The sequence below is a fragment of the Prionailurus bengalensis genome, chromosome A1 (genome assembly GCF_016509475.1).
Source record: "Prionailurus bengalensis isolate Pbe53 chromosome A1, Fcat_Pben_1.1_paternal_pri, whole genome shotgun sequence".
Taxonomy (NCBI): Eukaryota; Metazoa; Chordata; class Mammalia; order Carnivora; family Felidae; genus Prionailurus; species Prionailurus bengalensis.
Window position 1 is genome coordinate 66,971,335 of NC_057343.1, and position 22,927 is coordinate 66,994,261.

Genomic DNA, 22,927 nt, shown 5'->3' on the forward strand with positions numbered 1-22,927 from the left:
CACAAATATGTTCATTGCTATATTGCTTATATGTAGTAGTGAAAAACTGGATACAATCTAATGATATATTAGATCCAGTCTCACCTTTTAAATACCATGGGCTGAAATAAACACTTTCAAAAGAATGTACGCACATGGAATGAGGACCAAAATATATTGTAGTGGATACTTATGGTTTTATCTGACCAGACTCTCCTACCCTTTATAATCACCCTAAATTGACCACTCCCCCACCTCAGGAAGGTCACGGGAGCATCGAACTCACACTAGGCCAACTGAAGCATCTTCCTGGGATTTGGAATTGGACTAAGGTTCTAGTATAATCTGGTTGCTCTTCTTGAACTCTTGAGGACCTACAAATCTGGGACTAGTTGGTGGCCATTTTCATTCAAATGAAGTGAGGAATCAAAAAAAAAAAAATCTGTCTTCAGTGAAAGAAAAACAGAGTTGATCACGAAGAGAAGAGACAGAAAGGGCCTCACAGTATTCATGGCCTATGTTCTGATTTTTTTTTCCAGGACCAATTTTATTCCTGTCCTTGGTGTGCAAATACCATGTACATTTGTAACTACATGTCTAAAAAGATCTACCCTAAACTATTAACAGGGGTTACCTTGTTACCATATCAGGCAGGGCAAGGAAAAAATGAGGACTTCCATTTTTACTTCATATACTTTTAGCTGTGAAATTTTTTTTCTAAGTTACATGAATTACTTTTATAATAAAAAAAAGAGTGCAATTTTTAAAAATCTCATATTAATACCTTTAGTTTATTCCTGGTTGACCAGCAATATAGAAAATGTTGGGTATACTATAGAAAGCATTTCATCAAGTTTTTTTTTTTTCTAAATAGTGAGGTCTGTTGTGAGAAGTTGCTTATATGTAATGAAAGCATGTTGTGAAATGAAAATAATTTATATACATTTATTCATGAAATTTTTGAGCTTCTGCTCTCATCAAGACAGATACAGTCTCTGACCAGATGAAGCTTCTTATATAATGGAGGATTAGAGACATCTAGAGACATTTACAACACAGTGTAGGAAAGTAAGGGATTCTGGTTCCCAGGGTATCTAACACAGCCTTAGAGGTTTAGGAAATTTAAAAAAAAAATTTTTTTTAACATTTATTCATTTTTGAGAGTGAGAGAGACAGAGCATGAGTTGGGGAGGGGCAGAGAGAAAGGGAGACACAGAATCCAAAACAGGCTCCAGGCTGGGAGCTGTCAGCACAGAGCCCTACGTGGGGCTCCAACTCCTGGACCGGGAGATCATGACCTGAGCCCAAGTTGGGCACTTAACCGACTGAGCCACCCAGGCGCCCCAAGAAAAGTTTTGTTTGTTTGTTTAAGCCAATTGGGAAAGAAGAGTTAAAGTAGAAAATGGAAGGTGATGGAGAGGTTGAGTGGTAGACTAAGCGAAGCCTTCCAGCCATAGGGATCTGCAAGTGCTCCAGGCTCGGAGAGGACAACTTGGAGTGTTCTGGAAACTGACAGTGGCTCCGTAAGGATGGAGACAAAAAGTTGAGAGATGGAAATTTGAGAGCCTTGAAAGCTATATTCTAGAGTCTGACTTGTGTACTACAGGCGATCAAAGGCGTTTGAAGGAAAGTGATGCAGTCAGATTGCGTTTCCCACAGCTTTCTGTGACTCCAGGGTAGAGATGGGCTGTGTGTAACCAACTGGAGAAAATTAAGGCTGGTGCCAGATCACTTGCCACAGGCCAAGTAAGATGATGTATCCGCGATGGCCTGGATAGAAATGGCAGCGCTGCCTACCATCGCCGCCCAGAAGAGGCGCTAAATTGGCATGTGTTTCATTGAGATGATTGGATGTAGGGGTGTAAGCTATACTTCCCAGGTGTCTGATGACATAACTCAAGAAGATAGGGAACCTAGGAGGTTAAAATCGGTTAGAGGTGCCAAGAGAATTCATGCGTTAAACTTGGACGAGTACAGTTACGTGTCTTTGAGACATTAAAGCGGAAACGTCCAGCAGGTTGCATAGACCTAGAGCTCTGCCGGGGCTTTCCTTTCTTCGCCAGAAACGTGCGCTTCTCAGTTCTTTCCAATTTCCACACCCTCCACTCCCCCGAGAGCACTCGGGAGCCGCGGAGGCGATCCCACGCATGCGCCGTGGCACCACGCACATAGACGGAGGGGGATACTTTTTCCGTAACCTGAAGCAACACCCTTCTCAGTCTCCATAAAAAAGGCGGGAACTAGCCAACAGGCTGAGGAGTGATGGGACGCGCGCCTCCTCACGTCCCGCCCATTTCAGCCTCTGATTGGTGGGTGTACTTGGCTCGTGGTGGAGGGACCTGCCACATAGGCTGTCAGTCTCCCGGGGGCGGGTCCGCGACGCCGGTCCTGCTCCCTCCTCCCCCACCCCCGGCTGCCGACGTGGGGAAGGCGGCCGCAGGCTGTTAGGGGCCGGGGCGTGGGTCCCGAGCGGGAGGGGGGATGGGAGGCCTGCGGCTGCTGGCGGTGGCCCTCACCTGCTGCTGGTGGCCGCCGGGCGGCCAGGGTAAGACCCTGCGGGGCAGCTTCAGCAGCGCCGCGGCCCGAGACGCTCAGGGCCAGAGCATCGGCCACTTCGAGTTCCACGGTAGGTGCGGGGGCGGGGAGCGGGATGCAGGCGCGTGGGCCCATCTCGCGGGCCGCGCCTCCCCCACCTCGCTTCAGGAGGCCTGGAGCCGGCGGCGGCGACGCGGGGACCTCCCCCCTCTCTCAGCCCACCCGGACTCCAGCGTCGCTGGCAGCCCTCCCCCGACCGCAGCTGCCGGAATCTTGGGCTGCTCGAATGCCAGCTCTGGTGTTGCTGCTCCCCACTCCCTAGTCTGCACCCTCCCCCAGGAGTGATTGTGTTCTGCGCTTGGAACGCCGCTTCGCCAGCCCTCCCCACACGCACGAAAGAACGGAGACTCTAATGCATCTTTCGAGATCCTTCCCTCAAGGAAGCAGGGTTTGCTCACCCCTGACTCAAACTGGTTGTAGACACTAAGGCACTGTACTTACGCGTTCATCGAAGCCCCAGAACTTAGATTTACTGGGTTTAGTTTTTGTTTTTAAGATCAATTTGCTCTAACCTCCTTGAAGCAGAGAAGTGTGGGAAACCAAATAAAACACCTGCTAATCTGGTGGTCACAATTGCTAGGTCAGATCGCTTAAAGTAGGAGATTGACTCTGGACCAGGAGGCCCGGAATTAACTTGACAGAAATGCTTGTAAGTGGGTCCTGGGAGCTTCATAATTTGTATCCTGTCTGGACCTTCTGAAATGAGAAGTGCATTTGATTCGTACTTTCTGGTCTCCCTCAAAAATCAATAATTCTTGAATGAATGAATTTGCAGTTCATTCTAATTTTTGCTTTATTTGCACTCTCGAAATTTAAGTGATTTTCTTGGTATGTACTCTTGCTACTCTATTTGACTAGTACTATATTGCAAATAATTATTTGCCTTGATGAGGTTGGGATCCTTGATTAATGTAGCTTTTAGCATGAAAAGACGCAATGTCAGACTGTGGTCCTAGAGAGGATTCTTAGTAGAAGATAATAGGAGCAAGAACCTATTTTGTGTAGGGAATTTAAAGTATTGGGAAGGTACAGAATTGGTGATGTAAAGAGGAACCTGAATTTTTTTTTTTTTATACTCAAAGTGTTTAAAACAACTGAGAAAAGAAAAGCAACCGTTTTCCAAAATCCAGTGTGGCACAGATCTTGAGTGAAGAAGAAACTCTAGAAACGGTTTTGTTATTATATTTTAGGTCACATTTTTAGTTTTTTTAATCAACTGGCTGTAACTGTACTTTGAATATTGACAGTGATAGTAAAGACATTACAATAAATGGCACAACCTGGACAGTGCTGGAAAATCTGGGCTATATGGAAGCTACAACCTGGATTATCACTCAAGACTAGCAGAGGACTTAGACAACCTGGATATTTCATGATGATATTTCATGAATATCATCATGATATTCCATAAACAGGGAGGAGAAACATACGTTGGGAATCCAGGTGTTTTAAGGAAGATTGAGGAATTGAGTGTTCAAGTATATTCACACACACACTCTCATTGTGTGTATTTATTACCAATTTTCAGTGACTTTGAATTCAGTAGAATAATATTACTAAATTACACTGAAATAATAAACTCTAACTCAGTGCAATTTAAGATGGTAAGCCTTTGAGTCACTCTTAAAATTATTGATAATTTGGGGAAACCTGGGTGGCTCAGTCGGTTAAGCGTCTGACTCTTGGTTTTGGCTCAGGTCATGATCTCACAGTTTGAGGGTTCGAGCCTTGCTTTGGGCTCTGAGCTGACAGTGCAGAGCCTGCTTGGGATTCTCTCTCTCTTGCCCTCTCTCTCTGCCCTCCCCTGATCTCACTCTCTCCCTCCCTCAAAATGAATAAACTTGAAAAAAATTCAAAAATAATGGGGCGCCTGGGTGGCGCAGTCGGTTAAGCGTCCGACTTCAGCCAGGTCACGATCTCGCGGTCCGTGAGTTCGAGCCCCGTGTCGGGCTCTGGGCTGATGGCTCAGAGCCTGGAGCCTATTTCCGATTCTGTGTCTCCCTCTCTCTCTGCCCCTCCCCCGTTCATGCTCTGTCTCTCTCTGTCCCAAAAATAAATAAAAAACGTTGAAAAAAAATTTTTTTTTAAAAAATAAAAAATCAAAAATAAAATAAAATTTTTGATAATTTGTAATGTGATCAATTTATGTAGGAGACTTGGACATTCTTTGATATATACTGTACATTTGAATTTATTTAAAATGTTTAATTAGAATAAAATTATAATAAAGTGATGACAGCAACAGAAGAATATATCTTAGAATGAAATAAGTCTCCAGCTTTTCTTCTCACCTAGAGGCAACTACTTTTTACCATTTCTGTTAGGGCCTTAAATGTAGTTAGTGTGTGCAACCAGGCTTATTCTGTAGTGTCTTACAGTATCTATTGTTCTGAAAGTTCTTTTGTAAAAGTCACAGATGCCACATTTTTTACATGGTCTAAAATGTCTACCCCCAAACTAATTTATTTAAACTTTCTTGCTATTAGCTATGCTTATTTTTTACATTAAAAGTATAGCTAAATATTAACATACATGTTACTTTAGAAAACAAGAGCAACTTTGGTGGGAAATTGCTGTAGATGGTTTATAAACAAAGATTAAAGCCATGTGGAGTGGTTCTAAAAATGAGGCAAAAATTCTGTGACAGTGAATGTCCAGATATAGTGAAATGTCATCAGTTTTCCTCAGAAGTAGATGGAGACACCACAGGTTAAGTTTGGATAATTAATATGAATAGTCTCTTGACTTGCCTCTGAATGGGCTGTTCATTCTCATGTGATCTACCTTGTTAAGTGAGATTTAAGAAAAACTCTTTAAATTCCTGTTTTGATAAATACAGATGTTGAATTGTCTTGTCATTTCAGTTCCATACAAGACCAAACTCGTTGATAATTTTTGTTTTAATGTCAAGGTGACCATGCTCTTCTGTGTGTCAGAATCAACAACATAGCAGGAGCTGCTGGGAAAGAAGCTAAACTCTACCTGTTCCAAGCCCAGGAATGGCTAAAGCTCCAGGAAAGCAGTCATGGTTATAGTTGCAATGAAAAATTGTCCAAAGCTCAGTTGACAAGTGAGTATCTCCTTTTTCTTTTGATCATTGGATCTGTTTTTTGACTCCTGAATGTTGAAGTCTGTTGTTTATATACCAAGATGTTTCATGACACATCATGCTTTGATGACATTTTGTCTAGTACATTTTAAGCTGAAGTTTAAGGAAACCGACTTTTTCCTTGATCAAGGGGTAGAATGTCTTTTCCCTCCCTTTATCATTAAAAATTTTTTAAAAATATCTAGCTAACTTATAAAGGCATACTTTCATTCATTTGGACTTCTTACAAGTCACATAATTCACACCAGTATGGCAAATATATTTTGACCCAGTGGCAGCATGGAATGAATGATAGCATTTGTTGAATGCTTATTATCTGCTAGCACTGAGCAAAGCACTAAACATGTATTATCTCAGTTAATTGTATAATTTAGCCCAAGTGATGCTGTTTTGCAACATGTTACTAGAACATGGGACCTAATCATGTGGTGACACAGTATGTCATCTTGGGATGTACAAGCACCACATCATTTGTAAACTTCTAGATTTGCCTCTAGGGAAGCTCTGCTTTTATTATCCTAGTTGCCTGTATCCTGGAGCCCTTCCATTCTCATCAAGACTATCCCATGTATTAGGGTGCACTATCCAGAATTAGTGCAACTCTTTTTAATTTCTGTATAAATGAAGGGCATATACCATGCTACCCATGTTACCCGCTGGAAGTTAATTGGTTGTAGAAGACATGAGAAATGTGAAACTTCCATTAGAAGAAATAGGAATTATCCCTCTCCTCTCTCCCCTCTCCCTTCTGTAGGGAAACAGAATTATCCCTCTGTTTCCCCTACTGTCTTCTGCATATCAGTGAGTCTCTGAATCTTCTTTTAATTAGTCAAGTAAAACATTGCCATTTCTGAACTTTCAGCCTTCCTAGTCTTAGCAGCTCTCTTAGGTCCCTCATAAGGTAGCTAGCTACAGTAGGATTAAGAGTAGAAGACCCCAGTCCTTGCCACCTCGTGTAGGGATCTCTTATTTAGATTTATGAGATGGCATTAACAGTATGTTGAAGAAGTCTCAAATGACTGGATTCAGATATCAAAGAGACAGTTATATAAACTTATTTACCTCTCCCTTGAATTTTAGAACTAACCTGGGAAATTTGTGCAAATGCTCATTAACAGTTATTTTTTCCTTTCTATACCAATTTGGTCATCTGAATGTTCCACATATGTATAAAAAGTTCTGGCCTTCCATTCCTACTCCTTATAATGTCCCAAACCAATTCATCCTCTTGCCCATCTAGACCTCACCGTCTTCCAGTGTTCCCTGTTTCAGGAACCAACACCACCATCTATCCAGTAAGCAAGCTAGAAATCAAGGAGTCTTCCAACACTCCATCTTTGACCTCTCCATCTCCTTCCAGTCTATCAGTGAGTGACCTCTAAATCACTCTTGAATTCATCTACTTTTCTTCATCTCTGCCTCCACCACGTTATTCCAGTCTGCCATAATTTCTTGCCTATTGCAGTAGTGTCCCATGTGGCCACTGCTGCCGTGCTGGTGCCCCCCGGAACCAGAGTGATCTTTCTGAACAGAGATCACGTCACATTCACTTCTTACCACACTTATAAATCTGTCTTTTTCTACTGCTCTTAGGACAAAGACATGCCTCCTTAACCTGATTAGCAAAGCCATCATAGTCTGGCCAGTGTTTGCCCCCCAGTTCCGTCTCACAGCATTGTCCCCTCCTGCCTCATTTTATCTGTGGGCTTGTTCTATTTCAGTGCTACTCTGGGCCTTTGCACAGGCTTTTCCTCTCTTGTTCTTCCTTCCCTTTTTGGCTCCTTCCTACACTAAGTTCACATGTGAGTTTTTATAGCTTGTTTTCCTCCACAGCACATATTATAGTTACCGCTTTTCATTTTATTTATTTGTTATAAAATCAGCGAGAGAAGCAAAGCTCTTCTGGTCTACCCATTCACTCATGCATACACTGGGCACTTTCATGCTTCATGTACTAGGCAAGGCACTTAGGATAAATCAGGGACTAAAATACACTCTCTTTGTCTTTATGGCTAGTGGGGGTCACAGGAATGAATCTGATCAATGTGAATAAATATGAAATTGCAATTGTGGTAAGTACTATGGATGCTAGTCACATGGTGTTAGGAGAATGAAAACTTATAATATGTCTTTGTAGCTTTTACTAAGTATTTGTAGGATGAATAGTCATAGAGCTTAGGGCTTGAAGGGCTTTTGGTTTTGGTTTTTTGGTTTGTTTTAAAGTTTATTTATTTAGGGGCATCTGGGTGGCTCAGTCTTTTGGGTATCTGACTTCGGCTCAGGTCATGATCTTACAGTTTGTAGGTTCGGGCCCCGCATCGGGTTCTGTCCTGACAGCTCAGACCTGGAGCCTGCTTCAGATTCTGTGTTTCCCTCTCTTTGCTCCTCCCCACTCATGCTCCCTCTGTCAAAATAAATAAACTTGAAAAAATTTTTTTTTAACATTTATTTATTTTTGAGAGAGAGGGTGCGTGAGAAAGGGACAAAGAGGGAGAGAGAGAATCCCAAACAGGCTCCACCCTGACATGGGGCTTGATCTCACCACTGTGAGATCATGACCTGAGCCAGTATCAAGGGTCAGATGCTTAACCAACTGAGGCCCCCAGGCCCCCCTTTTTTTGTTTTTATTTTAATTCAGTGTAGTTAACATAGTGTTATATTAGTTTCAGGTGTATAATATAGTGAATCAACAATTCTATACACTACTCAGTGCTGATCATAATAAATGTTCTCTTAATCCCTTTTACCTATTTCACCCGTCCCCCCACTTTCCTCCCCTGTTTGTTCTCTGTAGATGAGAGTCTTTTTTTCTTTTTTTGTCTTTTTTTCTTTGTTAGTTTTGTTTCTTAAATTCCACACATGAGAAAAATCAGATGGTATTTATCTTTCTCCTGACTGACTTATTTCACTTAGCAGTAACTCTCTAGATCCATCCATATTGTTGCAAATGGCAAGATTTTATTTTTTTCATGGTTGAGTATTATTTCATTGTATGTCTATACCGCATCTTCCTCATCCCTTCATCTATCAATGGACAGTTGGGCTGCTTCCATAATTTGGCTATTGTAAATAATGCTGCAGTAAACGTAGGGGTGTGTATATCTTTTCAAAGTAATGTTTTCATATTCTTTGAGTAAATACCCAGTAGTGCAATTACTGTATCATATGGCAGTTCTGTTTTTAATTTTTTGAGGAACCTCCATTCTGCATATAGTGACTACACCAGTTTCCATTTCCAACAACAGTGCATGAGGGTTCCTTTTTCTCCACATCCTCGCCAACACTTGCTATTTCTTACATTTTTTTTAAACCATTCAGGGAGGTGTGAGATGATATCTCATTGTGGTTTTGATTTGTATTCCCCTGATGATGAGTGATGTTGAGCATCTTTTCATGTGTCTGTTGGCCATCTGGATGTCTTCCTTGGAGAAATATTTATTTGTGTCTTCTGCCTATTTCTAAATTGGATTGTGGTTTTTTGGCATTGAGTTGTATTATGTATTTTAAGTTGTTTATGTATTTTGGATACTAATCCTCCATCAGATATGTCATTTGCAAATATCTTCTATTTAGTAGGTTGTCTTTGTGTTTTGTTGATTGTTTCTTTTGCTGTGCAGAAGCTTCTTATTTTGATGTAGTCCCAATAGTTTATTTTTTCTTTTATTTCCCTTGCCTCAGAAGACATATCTAGAAAAATGTTGCTTCGGCCAGTGTCAGAAAAATTACTACCTGTGTTCTCAAAAATTTTTATGGTTTCAGGTCTTCAGGACCCACATTTAGGTCTTTAATCCATTTTGACTTTTATTTTTGTGTCTGGTGTAAGAAAGTGGTCCAGTTTCATTCCTTTGTATGTAGCTGTCCAGGTTTCCCAACACCATTTGTTGAAGATATTGAGGGTTTTTTTCTGGTTGGTAGGCTGATTGCTTTGTATTTGGTATCTCAAAGTCTTTTTCTCTCTCCAGTAAAAACTTATGAGGCCATTTAAAGCTTTGACTTCTAGGAATTGATTTGTTTTTTTATATTACCTTGTTAATATTATACCATACCCTGTATACATTTGCAAAAACATAATTTTTATATCAGTCATATACCTTCAGTCCCAGAACTTATGGGTACAAGGAGACAGTACGGTGTGATGGAAAGGCTGCTAAACTGAGAACCATGGCTTGTTTTCTTTGAGCCTCACTTTACCTATCTGTACATCAGGAAAGTTGGGTTAGTTTTTGCTAAGGTTCCCAAAAGTCCTAACCTGATGTAATTCTAAATATAATTCTTCAGGATGGAGTTGAATCTATATAGGGCTATAACTTATGTAAAATCTCTAGCAGATGTTTCTTAGACTATTTTTCCTTCTTTTCTGTTCTTCTGTTGAGTGCAAGAGTATTATTGGAATGGAAGATCTCAGGTAATAAGAGTTTGTGAGGAATGATGATTGTTTTGTTAAATTTGGGGACCTGAAATAAATTAAGTACTGGTAATATATATATATATATCGCTTTTTACAAATCTAATCAATTCTTTTCCCAATACCAAAAGCCAAGTCTTAAGAAAATCTATATTCTCTACCTTTTACATATTAGTGGTCATATTTATAGTATGTTATTATTTAGAGGCTTTGGTGCATTGAAACACAAAACATATCCTTAAATGCATGACAGTGTAGTAGTACCACATATTTTTAAGTAATTTCTTGTAGAAATATTCTCATTTCCTGGCCATTAATGAGACTTTGAGGATTGAATAGCCTTTTACCTACTTGGTAATGTGTTCCTTAACTGTTTCTAACTCCTTTGAAAAACCTTGTGACTGTGAACTATGAAAAGACTAGCAGATTTGAAAAATCCTGTAGTGTCAGATGTTGCTTGTGAGTATATATATTCCCCCAAATTAATATTTGAGAAATTATTTTTCTGTCTTCCTTTTTCCTCTTTCAGTAATGTTATAAAACATCAAATTTTAAAACAATGGTAAAAACAATTTTGTAGGTTTTTAAAGCAAGCAAAGGAGACATTTAAAAGCACTGAAAATTACAACTGTATGTAAAAAACATTTAACAAGGAGGTTTGGGGTAATTTGCCGTCATATTACAAGAGCTAAATATTTTGCATATAAAACATTTTCAGTATTATCTTTTTACATCATATGCATAAGATTTCCCTTTGTACAATTGATGTGTTTTATAAATCATTTAAAGATATTAGCATTTTATTATTTTGTGTATTTTTGTTAACAGTATTCATTTTCTTTAATAACATGATTCAGCAACTAGCCATTTAACGTTATTGTCTGCAATTCAAGTTTTGTTAATATTTGAGATACTAATTACATCAGCATAGAACATGCATGCTGTGTGGTAGTCTTTTGTCTCAAAAACAATGAACATACAGTTTTGTGAAGAGGTTTGTTTCCCAGGCCTGCTAAAAAAAGGCCACAAGACAGAAACTGAAGGCCAGTATCACTTTTTGAAGCACACTTTTGTTTTTATTTGATGTAAATCTGCACAATTGAAAATGAAACATTAAAGAGTATATTGGTGAAAAATATAATAGTTAATTTTTATTTTTTATGTCATCTTATCTAAGAAAAAAATCACAAGTGATGAAATAGCAAAGTAGCAGAACCGTTATATTATGAGGTCCAAATTATGTCATTGTGAGCTGCACAGTTCACATGCCTAATTTCTGAACCACTGGTGATCATATATTGAATTCTTGTTAAAGGTCTTCAAATATTTATCAGAAACTAGAGTCTTTGCTACGCATTTCAAGAAGCTATACAGTAAAAATAAATAAGTAAGCAAAAAAAAAAAAAAAACGCAGTATAAATGCCAGCCAATTTAAGATAGCCCCCAAAAAACAATGCTGTGGCATTATTAATAAAATCAGCTTGTCTGCTTCAACTGCTGTTAATGAAATTCCCAGTTGTAAAGTTTTAAGTCCTCAAAATTTGAATCCTGACTAGATAAATCTGTATCTCATTTTAAAGACCATCCATAAGTAGTATTTTTTAAACATTTTGTTAGGAACATTTCCATTCATATAGATATGTTGAAAGTGTACTACAACTAACATCTGTATATCCTGGCTTAGATTCAATAATTGTTAATATTTTGTTACATTTGCTTCTTATTCGTACGTGTGTGATTTTTGTTTTAAATCACAGCATAAGAAAATAAGCTGTGGATGTCATGAGCAGTTTGCCCCAGCATGTATCTTATAAGAGTGAGGAAATTCTTCCGTTAGCATTACCATTATGATGCCTAAGAAAAGGAATAAGTTCGTAATATCCTCTAAAATCTCTTCCACATGCAGATCATCAAGTTTATCTCAACAAGTGTCTTTTATTTATTAAAAAGTATTTTTTCTTCAATTGAGAAAAAGATCAGGACTAGCTGGCCTGCTGTGGGGGCAATCTAGAGTTGGAGATTGGGCCCATCACTATCTTACATTTTAAGAATACTTTGTATAGAATCAGACTCTTTAGGTAGGATTTTTATATACTGTCTCATTTGCTCCTGACAAGAACTGTGAGCCAGACAGGTCGGGTACCTTAATTTTACTACCGAAGAAGCACATTTCGAGAGGTTAAGCAATTTATTTGCTGAGTCATGAAGTTATTAAGTAATAGCACCAACTCTGCTACTTTTTTTATTCTATAGTGTGTTTGAGACATAACCCTCCTACGTGAGAGTACCTCGTAAGTCAGAATCATAGTTTCAGATTTGGAATGCATATTAGACATCATTAAGTGTTTCTCAGAAGGGGTGCTGTTGACATTTTCGGTGGAACAGGTCTTTATTGTATGAAATTTTACCTTGGATTACATGCGGTTTGGCACAGCCTCCCTCCAAGGACCTTGTCCACTATTGTGACAACAAAACTGTCCCTGCACATTTGCAAATGCCCTGGAGGGGAGCAGGATTACCCTGCATAGAGAACCATTTATTGGTATAACTACCTGTTTTAAAGAAAGGAAAAGGAGAATTATCCTTTATTCAGCACCTACTGTATGACAGGTACCATCATACCTGACTCCTATACCTCAGTGCTTTCTTCTGCTCCTTGCTCCAAGTATTATCTCCATTTTACAGATGAAGAGAGTAAATGTCATTGCTTGTACATCTTGCCCAAGTTTACATGGTAGGTAAATATTGGAAGCCAGGGTTCAAACACAGATCTGTGTGATGCCAACTTTCATGAACCTCCCCGTTCCCCCACGATATAGACCGGGCCCAGTATGACAACTCTTACATTCCCATCATTTCTATTTTTCCACTTTGAGTATCTTTTTAATGAATAATCAATGAGAAAAAGATTTTGGAAAATCATTTGAAGGTATATGTCAGTCATAGTTTTTAGATACAGTGATTCCCTGAGTTGAATGTTCCATTTTAAATTTAACGCAAATATAATTTTCAAAAATGTCTCTGCGGCGGTTACACAGCTTTATGAATGTACTTAATGCCACAGAACTGTACACTTCAAAATGGTTAAAACAGTCATGTGTTAAGCATGTTTTACCACAATAAAAAAGAAAATATTTTTAGTGTTGCTAATCCACATGAAAATCTTGACATACTTAAAATTCAAATTCAGAATTTCATTGAAACCATTCTACTCATTTGTGATGCTTCACAGGACTTTTATAATGACTCCTTTGGTTAAGATAACACTATTTTTATCTACCTTAGGATTTACAGACCTTATTCCAAAACTACACCAGGGGTTTGATTTTCAAGGTAATAAGAACTAAACAAAACTGCGAATTGATTATATGACTAAAACAGCGAATACATTTGCGAACTTTGCTTTGAAAGTGCTATTTTCTTTCTCTTTAAAGTGGCCATGAATCAGACTGAACATAATCTGACTGTGTCCCAGATTCCATATCCACAAACGTGGCACGTGTTTTATGCAGACAAGTATACGTGCAAAGATGACAATGAGAATTCTGTGGCAGAAGATATCCCATTTGAAATGATGTTACTAAACCCAGATGCCGAAGGGAATCCATTTGATCATTTTAGTGCTGGAGAATCTGGTAAGAATATATACTCAAATGTATGTTCTAAGTATAGAAAAAGATTGATGCACAAATATCTTCATGTTGTGTTTTTAGAATATTAAAACTTAAAAGCAACTTAAGTGTGTAGTAGTTGGCAGATGGTAAATGAATCCTTTAATAGCATTTTAATAGCTATACTATTAAGTTAAAGAAGCAGAACGCTAAATTTTATATTTTACGATTTCAAGTATGTTACAAAATGCACAGAATTAAGCAGAGAGAAGTACAGAAATATTAACAGAATGTTTGTATATTTTGGGTGGTAGTATTATGGATGATTTTTAGTCTTCTCTATACATTCTAAACCTTTTTTTGTTTTTATGATAACGTAGCATTATTTTTATAAACAGAAAAATGTTAATAAATTGAGCAATCTAAATTGGAAAACCAATTTTTAAGTGAGATAGAAACTGACCTATTTTTCCCAACTTGTTTAAACAGATTAGGGATTATCTTCATAGGAGCTTGCAACCATTTTAAGAGTGATCAAAGTTTATAATGTTTTCCAAAATCAGAATTACTCCCATAAAATATGCCATCAAAATTTTAGGTCGTGGGGTGCCTGGGTGGCTCAGTCACCCACTTAACTCAGTCAGTTAAGTGTCCCACTTCGGCTTAGGTCATGATCTCACGGTTTGTGGGTTTGAGCCCTGCGTCGGGCTCTGTGCTGACAGCTCAGAGCCTGGAGCCTGCTTCGGATTCTGTGTCTCCCTCTCTCTGCTTCTTCCCCATTCATGCTCTGTCTCTCAAAAAGAAATTTAAAAGGTTAAAAAAAATTTTTTTTTAAATTTTTGGTTGTGTATTGCTCTATGGAAGTAAGATTCCTAGCCCAAATAGAAATGAATGACTTCTTGCGATTAATGATAGACATGCTATAAAGTATTCTAGCAGACTTGTAAATCAGCGTGTCAGAATGAAAACTAAGATCTGTAGACTGTCTATCAAAGAAAAGGATTAGGAGTTTACTTCTTACTGAGTTCATTACCCATTTGGAAGAATCAGTCTGCTTATCGAAAAATTTCAGTCCCATTAAATCTCATTGACCATCATGGTGAGTGGGTATAGGAAGAACAGGAATTGAGGCTACATTAGATTAAACCGGTTGTTTAGTTCAAAGTGTAAATTGTCACAGCTAGAAATGTAACTCGAGGAGCATGTGTTACGGGCAGTAGGTCACCAGTAACTTAACATGTGGTAAGATGAATTTTTTAAACTATCTTTTAGTCTAAAAACAATGTTTACATAGTGACAGAGTGCCAAACATTTTTAAATAGTTAAAAAGTTCTTTCTGTGAAGGAAATGACATAAGGGTAAGCCACTCAAGTTGTTTTTGAATGAAGATGAACTTAAAAGTTAAATTTTACTTAATAGTTCTTTGGAGCAGTATGGATCATTATTGGAAGTTAATTTAGTCCTACTGTTTCTTTTATCTTTATAACATTTTCTGTATTGGGAAACGCATTGATGAAATCCAGGTCTACTGATAGCATTGGATGGACAGTTGGATTAAATTGCTTGTATGGTCCCTTTTAACCGTAAGTCTTCACTATTTCCTATGACACTAATTTTTAGGACTGGTAAAGGCTCAGAGGGAAGTAATGCTCTGCTGTGGTCCCTGGATGTGCAAACCCTACAGCCTGAAGCGGAGTTCAAATCTAATAGCCCTTTCCCCTCCTGCCCTTCCAGCAATATGGCTTCAATTCAAGAGGTGGTTTTATTTATTGTGTGGATCCATGAGACTCTGCTACATCCTGATATGCTTTTTTTTTTTTTTTGGCTTCCTTACCCAGACTCCCATTTTTGGTCTCTTTCTCATTCCTAATTAGACTTCTGAACATTGACTAGAGGCCATAGAATGATCACGTTTGTGGCCTGTGCCACTGAACATCAGTCATACTTGCCCTGGCTCACCCTGAACCCTGCCTACATCTTCCATTGTTTTTCCCAGCATCCTGAATTATGGCTAGCTTTGTCTTTAGTGTTCATACAAACTATTCCGATTCAGCTCTTAGTCCTGACTCCTTCTGACCTACCTTCTCCTATGACTGATTTTGATTTGATGCTTATACTTATGTCTAAAATCTGTCTTATACTAGAATGGAGAAAGTTACATTTAAACAACGGGCAAAATGTCACTATAGTATGTATTTTCATTAAGCATGGGATTCTGTGCAAGGCTAATCTGTGGGGATTGATTATTAACAAGTGCCAGAAATACTCAGAAGTATTCAGATTTGTTATATAGCTGGCTTCATTCCTAGGGATCACATCATTTTATTGATTAAAATGCCTAGGAGCCTTAAAATATGATTAATTCCACATTGCCATGAGATGTGATGGTTTACATCGAAGTCTAAATCAGTGGTTCTCAACCCATCACTGTGCATCTGGAGAGCTTTAGAAAATATATAAATGTCCACCCTCTGAGACTCCAATAGATTGGCTTTTGGAGTGGAAGCCAGGCAACTATAGTTTGTCAGAGCTTCAAGTTGACTCTAATGTACAGAACCAGTGACCTAAAAGTCCATATTCCACATTGTTTTGGTATTGTATTGGTTTTACAGTACAGTCTTGAGAGGGATTCTTCCTATAGTATAGGAAGCCTCAAGGTATGGAATTTATTTCCAGGGAGTAATCCCCAGTTAGTTCGTCTTAGAAACTTCTTCTCATTTGTCTTTCTTTCCTAAGTAGGGAAAATTGATTTGCTATGGTTTTTACTGAGAATTGACTACTAAGCTATATGTCTGAGGGGTTTGAATTACATAACCTGGTGCGGATAGCTGCAATCAATGCTACGCATTATTCTGGTTAGATTTTATCATTTGTTTCCTTTCAAACCAATTACGTGTTTTGTGTCTATCAAACTTCGGTTAAGCTCCTATTTCACAGATTGGTCTAGGTTAAAAAAAAAAAAACCATTAAGGCAAGTATGATGCCACTTGACAAAACACTACATAGGAATATTATGCTTTAAGGTAGAATAAAGTAGAACTGCTTCTTAAAAAAATTAGAATTTTTGTTAAAAAATCAGCACTGTATCTGTGTTGTTGTTAGAGACGAACAGAAGTAGACTCCTGAGAGTTAAAGCATTATCATCTGAAGTAGACTGGTTTTCATCGCAATAATATTATAATATTATTCTCTGTTACGTCTGCCATCTCACTGTTTTTTCAAGATTCCAGATACTAGCTCTGGTAACATGTTGGCATGCTTTTGGTTGAAAGTAACAGAAAACTCGAATGCAGGTGGTACAGACAATGAATGAATTATCAGGCAGAAATTAATTATCTTACATAACAAGAATTTGTGAGGCTTCCTCATGGTGGTTTAGTCAGCATGTCTGTGTCCTCCTGTCTTCTGACTGTCCGCGTTGTCCGTAGGCTAGCTCCCTCGTGTTCAGAGTTAACTGCGGTTCACTGTGTGGGCATCGCATCTAGATAACGGCAAAATTCAGTATCTCTTTTGAGAGCAAGGACACCTTCCTCAGAGGCTCCCTCGTCGCACTTCACTGGGCAGAACGGGGTCACATGCCTTTGCTCTACAGCATCCTAAGAGAAATGTAAGTGAAGGTGTCAAAGAGGGTAGACCGACGTGTCAGAGTAAAGGGTTAGGCTTCCCTCTTACTGGCAGGAGTGTTGGAATTTCTGTGATCAGTTGAGACTGATCCAGATCCATCTTGAAACACTTCAGGGTGGTGTGGACACCGGGGCTCTGAGGCTGCAAGCGGAGCGGGCAGGCGGGAGTGGGCCAGTGCCGTGGCCATGGCCGGTGACTCTCCCCTTGTCTTACCCTCTTTCCTCTCATCTCCTGTCCTTCAGCTGGAGCTGGGTTTTTCGAAGCTGTGCTGTAAGTTTTCTTCCTGCTGAATTTGGCCAGCGCTTCTTGCTGTGCAGCTTGCCTTAAAACCCACACGTTTTCTCATAACATGTGTTTGCCGCCTGCTGCATACTCATTTGATGGCACTTTTCTTCTTCCGTATCTAGGTGAGAGTTAGTGCCTGTTTTAGGATTAGAATCTAATCTCACGGTGAACAGATACAGACTGCTTTCTTGTGATGGATGGTGGCAAAATAAAAATTGATCACTGAAGAGAAAAAAAACCACTTTTTTTTTTGAGAGCAACTTTATTTAAAAGAACAGTGAGTGCAGAGTCAGCATTTTATCTTTAGACTGTCTGTGGACAGGGTCAAGGTAAGAATAATTTATGCAAAACTGAATGAACAAAGTACAGGGCACAGGTGTCCTGAGCTAGTTCAAGTTATTTAATATATTATCTGAATGAAATAATTTACTAGTTACAATGTTAGCTTTTCTGGAAGGTACACTTGATCTTGAATAATCCTAAAACATTTTTTTGCTGCTGACATGCTTTCAAAAGTATCCTCCTCCGATATTATTATTCTGTTTACTCAGTACATAGTCTGAGGATTTTCTTTTCATGGTAGATTTGTAACCTAATGGAGTCTGAAACTTTATCTTGTAATGGATATTCTGTAAAGCATTATAAATAAATAGAATGAAAGAATGCCATAATTAAGTCTTCATACTAAGGAGGAAAAATAACGAAGATTCGAAAGGTAGACTAGCATAAAGAATTTTACTGACCCAGTGATAATATGTTTAGCGTATTTTCTGTCTTGTTCCATTACTATAACAATTCTGGGCTTATTGTTCCATTATTTCTAAAGCTGGAATACTTTTCTATGTAAGGAGTTTAAAAAGAAATTATGCCTCTTCAGTTATTTGATCTTCTCTTCCTGAAGTCTAAACATGCTTTTTCACCTGGAGGAGAGAAATGAACTAGCGACGTTTATATATGTAGAGCAGGAGAGACACCCAGTGGCTGAAATACTTACCTTTTTTTTTTTTTTCCTCCTGACCATGCCAAAAACATGATTGAGATCGAACTGTGTATTGACTGTTTTTCCTACTATTTGCATCTTCTGGATTGCTTTTTCAAAAAGAATACTCCTTTCTCTGCCTGTTGATTGGAGTTTACCTCAAAGGGGAAGCTAAAGCAGAGTCAGTGTTCATGATCGATAGAGGTGATTGGGGTTTAGACTGTTCGTCCCCAGGCTCAGGAGAGGCAGCTCTGCTCACAGCCACCATCACTAAGCACCAGTGTTGTTTAGATACAATATAATATAAAATCGTAGTATTATAGACTAGCTAGCCCTCTGGTTTATGATAAATTTTTTCCAAATTTTCTGAAAAATAACACAGCTCAAAGATTCCAGGTACTGCAGAAAAAGGGGTATTTCTCTTGTGGCTGCACGAAGACTGTACTGGCAAGCTGCTAGTAGGAACTAGAGCCTGCTTAATGACTGGCACCGTTTTTAATATAAAGTCTGTTCACTTACTTGGTTCTTGTTACCAAGCAGCTCCCTTTGCTCTTTGGAAATTTCTGCTTACTCAAAATATTTCTTTCACTGTGACCTCATTCGACTTCTTTGGTCTGTCCCAACATCAGCTCCTTTCAACTCCAGTTTCTATTGCCTGATTCTTTCCATGTTTTGTGGTTTGATTTCCTGAGAGAATATGATTAGCCTAACTTACCTTGGAGAACCAAATTAGACTGGTGGCCAGTGGCTCGTCTTTGGATTGCTGGCCATCTGGTCAGGTGTTAAACAGTTTTAAGTCAACTGTAGACTGGAGGCTTATGGTCTCCATAGGATTTCCTTTTTGACAAGAGCTGAAGACAGTTGACTTCAGAAGGGGACTCTGGTCATAACAGGTATTTTGAAACTCTCTCCAACTGAAAATGTAAGGTAATGGTACATTTCAGAGTTGTGTTTCTGCATCAGAATCACCTCATAGGCTTATTAAAACACAGCTTGCTGGTCCCCTCTCCCACAATTTCTGATACGGCAGATCTGGGATGAGGCCCAAGCATGTGCATTTCTAACAAGTTCCCTACTGCTGCTGCTGGCCCAGGGATCACACTTTGAGAGCCATTGTCAGGGTATATTAAAGTGTTGTTGACTGAATCTGTTCCTAACTTTCATATGGAAGTAATCCACTTTGGGGGTAAAAAGTATGTCTCACAATGCTGAAATCCTTGTTTTTACTGTTTCCTAACAAAACTGTGATCTTACAGTTAGTCTTCGGGCTTATCCCCCGGCCTCTATGCTTTTTTATATATTGACTTTACCTGCTTTTAGTTTAATCTGCCTTCTTATGTTTAAATATTTATCCCACAGTAAAAAAATTGTTTTAAGTTTCAATAATTTCCCTTTTTTTTTCCTTACAAAAGTGAATGCTATGACTCCAGTGAAAAAACAAGTTTTAGAAATATATTGGCAGGAAGATTTGAAAGCAACCCTGCACTGTAAGTGGCTTTGTTTGACTGAAGCAAGCTCCTTTCTTCTCTCCACAGGGCTACATGAGTTCTTCTTCCTCCTAGTCCTTGTGTACTTTGTGATTGCCTGCATTTATGCTCAGTCATTGTGGCAGGCTATTAAGAAAGGAGGACCCATGCACATGATTTTAAAGGTCCTGACAACTGCATTGCTGTTACAAGCTGCTTCGGCTTTAGCTAATTACATTCATTTTTCCAGGTAACTCCAAACCACTAAAACTGTGTTCATCATTATGTCTAATTAATCCTAATTAGTTCACCAAAATTATGCCTGCTTTGATTACGAATAATCTTTTCACATTTGTAATTTATACTAATACTCTTCTCTTCAATTCCTCAGTTACTCCAAAGATGGACTAGGGATACCTTTTATGGGAAGTTTGGCAGAATGTGAGTATCTTTCTGAGATTCATTTTTTAAAACATAAACTTGCTATCTGTTTATTGTTTGTTTTCCCTTTTTGTACATTGTTTTTTGTCATAATACAATTTTTCTATCCAAGGTTGGTTAGAATTCAGCTCAACTGAAAACATGTGTCCTGTTTAACTTCTTTTTAATTATCAGTCATGTGCGTCGTTCTTCATTGTTTTTGGAGCATATTTATATACATTCTCTCACTTTAAGTAAAAACTCACTGAAGTAGATACAATTAGCCTTGTGTTCCCATGTGTCCTGTTCCCATGTGTCCTGTTTAACTTCTTTTTAATTATCAGTCATGTGCGTCGTTCTTCATTGTTTTGGGAGCATATTTATATACATTCTCTCACTTTAAGTAAAAACTCACTGAAGCAGATACGATTAGCCTTATTTTGCACATAAAGAATCTGGGCTCATTGACAGGAAGTACATTTCCAAATGTCAGCAGCTTTTGAGCAGTAAAGACAAAAGTCAGACCCAAGTTTTCTGATCCCAGAGCTGACATTTGTAGTCCTATTTTCAACCCTTTTTTGACTCTTTTTCTATTTCTGACCCAGAGCCATAGAGTACACCTATAAGTGAACTGACCTCACATCTCGTTCTTTTATTTGTATGAGGAACTTTCATGAAGTAATTTTTCAATTAAGCATGATGGGAAAAATAGTCAAGATTTGCTCTAAAAAAGCAGATTCTGAATATGAAACCATTCTAGGATTTACTTTTTTAAATATTTCCATAGTTCTGGTCTCCTCTCTCTTTAATAGGGTAGCTTATGGTAATCCCTGTAATCATCTGAAGACCCGTTTATCCTCATCTTGCTGCCTGTCTTAAGATTCTAAACCTTCTAGAACCTGTTTTCCTAGTGAAGAGAATGTGTGCTGGTCACCTCCTGGCCACGAAAAAGAGTTGCTTCTATTTGAACGTTATTGAGAACTCTGGTTTCTCTTGCTCTTGTCTCTTAGGCGACTTAGGATGTTTAACAGAACCTTAGAATTTTAAATCTGAACAGAACCTTAGAAATAATTTAGCTTATGCATTTTAGAGAGGTAAAACACACAAAAGCCCATCACGGGCAAGCTATTACCAAAATCAAAGACTTTTGGATTTTTGTGAGTGTCTGCTATATACAAAACAGTTTTGTTTTTTTTTTTTTTTTGTTTTTTTTGGCTGTCTGGCATCTTCACTGTAGGTTTAAAAGCAAAAGGTTTTTGTGTGTGTGTGTTTTTATTTACAGTAAATCAGCGTTGCTAAATTTTGGTGTTCTGACAACAAATTTGGTTTAATGATTAAATCTCAAGATTTTTAATAAAATCACACAGAATGGGATTTTTGTGTGATCTGCTTTTTTTATTTATAGTTATTTTTCAGAAACAGATAAGCAGTGTTCTACCTATGCTTACAGTTATGGTATTCTATCAATATGTGTATTACTTAGTATACAGAGAAATGAGCCAGAACATCAGGGTTCCCCCCCCCCAGGTATTTGTTTTTGCTAATTATTAATTTATGCAGGAATATTTCTTTGGCTGGCTTCTTTAAGTAACTGAATATGTATTTGTGAGATGTTTAATAAAAGTATTTGGCATCACTGTCACTTGAAATCTGTGGTGAAAGAAAACTGCTTGATCTGAAAGGTCATGGCATTTTGTACCATTCAAATGTCATGATAGTTCATTATCAGAACTCACTATTACAAGTATATGAGCATAAATGTAGAGTCTTCAGTTTTAATTTAGAGGGCAGAACAGTGGTCATTATATATCTGAAGAGGTGTATCGTGAATAGGTTTTCAGCTTATAAGTTGCTAATATGTTATACCACAGCTAGTTTTATCCATTTCTACAAGAAAATCTTTATATGAAAGAAATAAAAGCTGTAAACATCCAAGGTATGGATGGCAATTTGAAGAAAGTTTCACTTTGTTCAGTTCTGGTCACGTTTGTGCCAAAGTCGGTATCAAAATATACTATGGTGAGAAAGTGACCATCTTTTTTTTTTTAAATCAATAAATACCAGCTTCCAAAGTAAAATTGCATGGAACTTGGAGTATTTGGAGATTGTTGTTTTCTTGAAGCTGGAACCGGATGTGGGTGGTCTCCTTGCTACTTGTTTAAAGTAGCAGCCTTTCCCTGCAGTGTACGTGGTGGCCGCCTGGTGGCACATCACACCAGGGCACGGATCATTTCGTTTCGTTTGTCTCCCGGACTCAGCATCACCGAATGCTACAGCAGCCGTGCATTTTGTTGTCATGGCTATTTCTTGCTAACAGTTTGAGGAAATAAGTTCACACTATGTAGTTCAGCCATCAAAAAAAAAAAAAAAAATTAACAACCTGGAACTGAAGACACTAGTATGCCCCACATTGCAGAAATTACATTTAAAATGTGTTTATTTTAATAAGCAGTA

At 38.3% G+C, this 22,927-nt stretch overlaps 1 protein-coding gene across 2 annotated transcripts in view; it reads left to right on the forward strand.

Annotated features, from left to right (window-relative positions):
• Nucleotides 1-2,333: 2,333 nt before the first annotated feature.
• The window catches only part of GPR180 (G protein-coupled receptor 180), a 41,952-nt gene continuing 21,358 nt past the window's right edge, over nucleotides 2,334-22,927 (forward strand). Inside the window, exons 1-5 of one of the 2 annotated variants that reach the window (XM_043581611.1) lie at nucleotides 2,334-2,605; nucleotides 5,486-5,644; nucleotides 13,523-13,723; nucleotides 20,123-20,303; nucleotides 20,445-20,494. In XM_043581611.1, coding sequence (XP_043437546.1) covers nucleotides 2,461-2,605; nucleotides 5,486-5,644; nucleotides 13,523-13,723; nucleotides 20,123-20,303; nucleotides 20,445-20,494 — 736 coding nt within the window. In that variant the 5' untranslated portion in view covers nucleotides 2,334-2,460. The remainder of the gene's footprint in view (nucleotides 2,606-5,485; nucleotides 5,645-13,522; nucleotides 13,724-20,122; nucleotides 20,304-20,444; nucleotides 20,495-22,927) is intronic. The other variant, XR_006297513.1, reaches the window with a different exon arrangement.